The 5,614-nt window shown below is 36.3% G+C and overlaps 1 protein-coding gene across 1 annotated transcript; it reads left to right on the forward strand.

Moving 5' to 3' along the window:
* The first annotated feature begins 260 nt into the window (after positions 1-260).
* On the forward strand, positions 261-4,436 carry LOC114519728 (putative ankyrin repeat protein RF_0381). The gene is made up of 5 exons (XM_028539896.1): positions 261-326; positions 510-574; positions 824-1,569; positions 3,568-3,655; positions 3,773-4,436. Exons 1-5 carry the CDS (start codon positions 261-263, stop codon positions 4,434-4,436), a joined length of 1,629 nt encoding a protein of 542 aa, XP_028395697.1.
* The last annotated feature ends 1,178 nt before the right edge of the window (positions 4,437-5,614 follow it).

Raw genomic sequence — 5,614 nt, forward strand, 5'->3', positions numbered from 1 at the left:
GCATATTTAGAATTCAAGAGTCAATAAAAACCACCAAGCCTGGTTTCAAAGCTATACAACTTACATTTAAGGCTTATCCGGCTGATAAAAGGTTGTGCATATTATACCATCTTATGGATTATTTGCGGAGAACAAAGTCAATAAGAGGAGATTGTAATCAGCTTCTAATAAGTTATCAGAAACCACACACGCCAGTGTCGAAAGAAACTATTGCGAGGTGGCTTAAATTTGTGTTAAAACTAGCTGGAATTGACATTAATATGTTCAAGGCTCATAGCACTAGGGCAGCAGCGAAATCAGCTGCCTCTAGCAATATTCCTGTAAAGGTAATCATGGCCAGTGCTGATTGGTCGAATGCTAACGCGTTTTCTAACTTCTATGATAAACCTGTCATTACAAATGAACAGAACTTTGGAGAGGCTCTTTTACAGTCTCTAAGCTAGAGGCGAGTTTTGTTATTTTTTTTTGTTATAGTTTATGGGATGTAATGCACATTGTTATTATTAAAGGCATTACTACTTCGGCTTGCTAGTGATTGCACAGCTTCGAAGTCTCATTGTGACTCCCTAGTGACGTAACTAATGACGAAATAGAATTTAAAAATTAAACGAGACTTACTGGAAGTGTAAGTTGAAGTTTGATTGTAATTCTATGAGTTATTAGTAAGGTTCACTAATAACTCATAGAATTACAATCAAAGTTCAACTTACACTTCCAGATAAGTCTCGTTTAATTTTTAAATTATAATTGCGTCGTGAATTAGAACAATTTTCAAAGCTTTAAAATTTTCCTCAACAATTCCTATTATAAACGTTCAATATAGAATCGAAGAGGATAAAACAAATCTAGAGAAGAAAGAAGAGACATGTTGGACGAAAAAGAGATTTGCTCTTTGGGATGTCTTCACAAATTCGACAAGTGTCAACTTAGAAAATGTAAAAGATTTAGTCGAAAATGGAGCTCATGTAAACAGTACTACAAATTTCGGTAAAACTGTGCTCTTTGTTGCTGTGAGATCTGGTTTTGTTGAGATCACAAAATATTTAGTGGAACATGGTGCTGATGTTAATAAGAAAGATTATTTTGGCTCGACACCTCTCAGCGATGCTGTAAAATCCTACTCATTGGAAATGGTCAAATATTTAGTAGAACATGGTGCTGACGTCGGTGGGAAAGACAATCACGACAGACCCCTTCTCTTCTATGCTGTAAAATACGACTCACCAGATATTTTCAAATATTTAGTGGAACAAAGTGGTGATATAAATTGGACTGATCATAATGGAAAGCCACTTTCTTATTATGCTGTAAAATATCGGTCGTTAAATACTGTTAAATTTTTAATAGAACAAAGTCTGGATGTGAATTGGAAAGATCGTGACGGGAAACCATTTCTCTACTATGCTGTCGAATATGATTCATTAGACGTTCTCAAATATTTAGTGGAAATACATGGGGTTGATGTCAATTGGAAAGATGATAACGGTAGAACACTTCTGAACTATGCTGAAGAGTTTCTTTCATCCCAGATTGTTGAATATTTATTGAAACTTGGTGGTAAAGATAAAGGTAATTTCTTGATGTCGATGTTTATAACCACTGACCTATAAGATATCTAGTATAAACGGCTAAAAACTCTGAGCCTGCGGTTTATCAGCATGGACTTGTCAGTCAACAACATTCAACAATATTGTTGAAACTGAATCGGTGTAACAATATTGTTCAATGTTGATAACAACTCTGAACAATGTCGGCAGCACAACATTGCTCCATCCTACTCATGTCAATATTGCATCAACCTGATCGTTTTTAGGCGTGTACGTCAGTGTTTATAACTAATTAATATCTAACGTCTAACGTGCCAATTTTACTTTAATTTGCTTTGAATAAATTCTTCATCTGCGTATACAATAAAGTAAAGCTGCTTTCCATTTACATCCATTTTTCAATTATAATATAACATTTATAGTACGCGCGTGCTGATTGGTCGAGAAGCGTGTTTCTATAACTGTATAGAAACACGGGAATTTTCCCGCCGAACTTGGCTAGCGAAGCGATGTAATGAGAATTTGTAATTGAATCGAATTATAATATTTGTACAAAATCTTTTTATTGAGTTATATTATAAAAGAAATAGAAAACATTTTTTCCTGTATTTCTATACAGTTATAGAAACACTTGTGGGAGTTTGGGAGAACTCGAAATAACGTGGAAAAACTCGCCCTACGGGCTCGTTTTCCCACTGATTATTTCTCGTTCTCCCAAACTCCCACGCGTGTTTCTATAACTGTATAGAAACACGGAAAATGTTTTCTATTTCTTAAATGTAATATTTGAAAAGGATGGGTGAGTAAATCGACAAAACATAGTTTTCTGCATATTTTAATATGCATCTGTTGACCATTTGCATGTTAAATAATAAAAATTTTTAGGCATTTAAGGCTCGTTCACACTTGCGATTTTTGCTGTGATTTTTTGTTCGATTTTTCTCTTTTGATAGATGTGAACGAGTAATAAGTCGGATGTGTATAAGCTCCTATTTGCATATCAGTCACTAATTTACTCGTTTATACCTATCAAAAAAAGAAAATGGCACATAAAATTGCATTTATAAACGGGCCTTTAAAGTTTTCCGCGCGCAGAAAAACGCGTGAGTGGAAAGCAGCCTTTAAACTGGCTTGTGTACTGAGGCAATGGGATGACGGGTGTGAGGGATGCTGTTTTAGAGGAAAGCCTGGGTATTTTTGGACAGAATAAGATGCCTTTCAAAAGGATGGGGCAGTGACCGATGGGTGTCATTCGAGAAAAAGGCCATTGAGGCCATGTTTAGTCCTTTTTTGGTGCATTCTTGAATACAATTATCCCCGAGCCGGCGCGAAGCGCCGTGCGAGGGTACTAATTCCGCTGGGAGATTTATTACACCCGGGTATTGTGACAGAACATAGCGGAATCCAAAGTTGCTCAAATTCTATGTCGTGGACATTGAAGTAAATACAACTGGAATGATAAGTCAGGGGGGGAGTTGAAGCCATGCGTGAAGCCCGCTTTGTAGGTAGACCCAGTCCTTTGTATTGTATTTTTTAAAAATATGCTCATTTTTAAATCCGAAAAAAGTTGCCCCAAAATACTAGTTATACCACCAAATTTAATTGATATGAGTAGTATTATAAACAAATTTAATATTCGCAAACCAAGCTAAAAACAAATTAGCAAAAAACTATGAAAAAACAAGGCCGTAAGTACGAACGATCATAAAAACCGCGCTTTTTTGTTGCATTTTCTGAGTTATTGAAAGTTTTAAGAAAAACTAACTCATCAAACCTCAGAAATAATTTAAACCTATGTAAAATACACCCATATGCGAAATTTCAAGAGAATTGGACGTTCTATAGTCGAAAAAATTGAATTTAAATATTGACAAAAATATTGTTAATAAAACAAAACATTAAAATTGCTACAGTCAGTCGCTTGCGTCAGAGTTAAAGTTTTCATACGATGTTTTTATTAAAGCTAAATTTAAAGGCAATCAAAATGTAAAATCAAAGCAAATTTCGCGTCCCTAAACAGGGATGCCTTATACCTGCATTGTTTGTGGAAGCAAGAGTAAGAATAATAAGGAAAACGAGGAGCAAATAGAGCATATAGCCTACCACAGGTAAACTTCACTGCATGTTGACATAATTTAAAAGTCAATAAAAATTTTACAAATAATATTTTATTAAACAAAATACAGTAACAGTTTAAATTTAAAATATAATAATATAACTTTAAGGTTTCCCCTAAAGAATAAGCAGCTGTTAGAAAAATGGGAGGAAGTGGTCAAGAGGGTGAGAAGTGATGGGAATGGATGGAGAGCAACACGCCATAGTTTCATTTGCAGCAAACACTTTGAAAAGGATGATTACATTCAACTTCCAACAGCCAAAACAGCTTCATGCAGGCTTAAAAGAAATGCAATACCTTCATTGTTCAAAATTGAACCGTTTTCACGTCCCATCCCACTCGAAGCTACAAGACGGCTACAAGAGGGATGCAATCACATACCAGTGTATACAGGACAGAAGCGAAGCAGGCAGCAGGACACCCCACAACCAGCAAAAGTACATATAAACAAAGACTATGAAAAGGCCTTCAGAAACAACAATGCAGAAATATCCAATAAGCAATTGAAATCAAAAATAAGAAACTTACAGCAACAGTTACGGCGATGCAAATCAAAAATTGCCAACATGTCAGATGTGATCAACAGCTTAGAGCAGAACTTGATTGTCAAAACTGAAATTGCCGACAGATTACACGCTTCATTTGACAAATTACAGCTATCCATTTTCCACAATGCCAAAAACAATACCACTGTCTCCCCATGTGGAAGACGATACACTGATGACATCAAAGAATTCTCTCTAACATTGCATTATTATTCATCCAAGGCATAAATATGTAAGATCGATCATACCATTGCCAAATCCATCATTAATTCGAAAATGGTCAAGCTCAGTTAACTGTGAGCCAGGTTTTTTGCAGGAAGCATTCCAATCATTACAAAGTGAGATTGAAAAAACACCTTCAAAGAAAGACTGCTGCCTCATCCTTGATGCTATGGCGATAAGGAAGCAAACATTGTGGGACCCAAAGAAAGAACGGTACTCAGGTTTTGTTAATTATGGCCCAGTACAACCTGAAGATCCTGAAATCCTTGCATCTGAAGCATTAGTTTTCATGGTTGGAACACGATCGCACTGGAAGTGTCCAATTGGTTATTTTCTGACGGATAAAATGACTGCTAAAACCCAGGCCCAACTGGTTAAAATGGCCTTGGAAAAGGCAGCTGACATCGGATTAAGGGTATGGTCGATAACCGCTGACGGCACATCTGTGAATATCAGCATGTTCACTCTCTTAGGTTGCATATTCAGTACAAGTTATGACTCCATGGTAACAATGTTCAGGCATCCATCACAGAATTACAATGTCTATATAATATTGGATCCATGCCATATGCTGAAACTGGCACGAAATGCACTCGCAAGCTTGGGTTCATTTTATGACCACGACAATGGTGAAATTCAATGGCATTTCTTCCAAAACCTGCACAATCTTCAACAAGAGGAAGGATTGAATTTGGGTAACAAATTCTCTGCACAGCACCTAGAATACAAAAAACGCAAAATGAATGTACGGTTAGCTGCACAGACCCTAAGCTCATCAGTGGCCAATGCAATCGAATTTCTGGATGTTTCAATGAAGCGAACAGAATTTAAAAACAGTGAGCCCACAGTAAAATTTACAAGAATAATTGACAGGGCATTTGACATTCTTAATTCTAGAAGTCCCCAGGCTAAGGGATATAAGCAGCCTCTGAGACCTGAATCAAGAGAGATATGGGAAAATCAACTTATCTTCTATCACTTGCAGTGAAAGAAGGAAAGAGCAAAAAGAAAGTTCTTCTCACCACTCAAAGGAGGAAAACATTTATTGTTGGTTTTGTTGCTACCATTAAATCCACCATCTGCATGGCAAATGAAATGTTTTGCTCAAAGAAATCCTTTTAAATCTTCTGACATATAAGTTCTCACAAGATCACATTGAATTATGCTTTTCATGTATACGAGCT

Source organism: Dendronephthya gigantea, unplaced genomic scaffold, assembly GCF_004324835.1.
Source record: "Dendronephthya gigantea isolate DGI-Jeju-01 unplaced genomic scaffold, DenGig_1.0 000014F, whole genome shotgun sequence".
NCBI classification, from domain to species: domain Eukaryota; kingdom Metazoa; phylum Cnidaria; class Anthozoa; order Malacalcyonacea; family Nephtheidae; genus Dendronephthya; species Dendronephthya gigantea.

Bases quoted from the DNA above. Each gene is read 5' to 3' on its own strand.
- LOC114519728 (XM_028539896.1), top strand. From the start codon at position 261: ATGTTCAAGGCTCATAGCACTAGGGCAGCAGCGAAATCAGCTGCCTCT. The intron at 327-509 runs GTAATCATGGCC...TTATTATTAAAG, and splicing joins CTAGCAATATTCCTGTAAAG to GCATTACTACTTCGGCTTGC. The intron at 3,656-3,772 runs GTAAACTTCACT...TATAACTTTAAG, and splicing joins GAGCATATAGCCTACCACAG to GTTTCCCCTAAAGAATAAGC.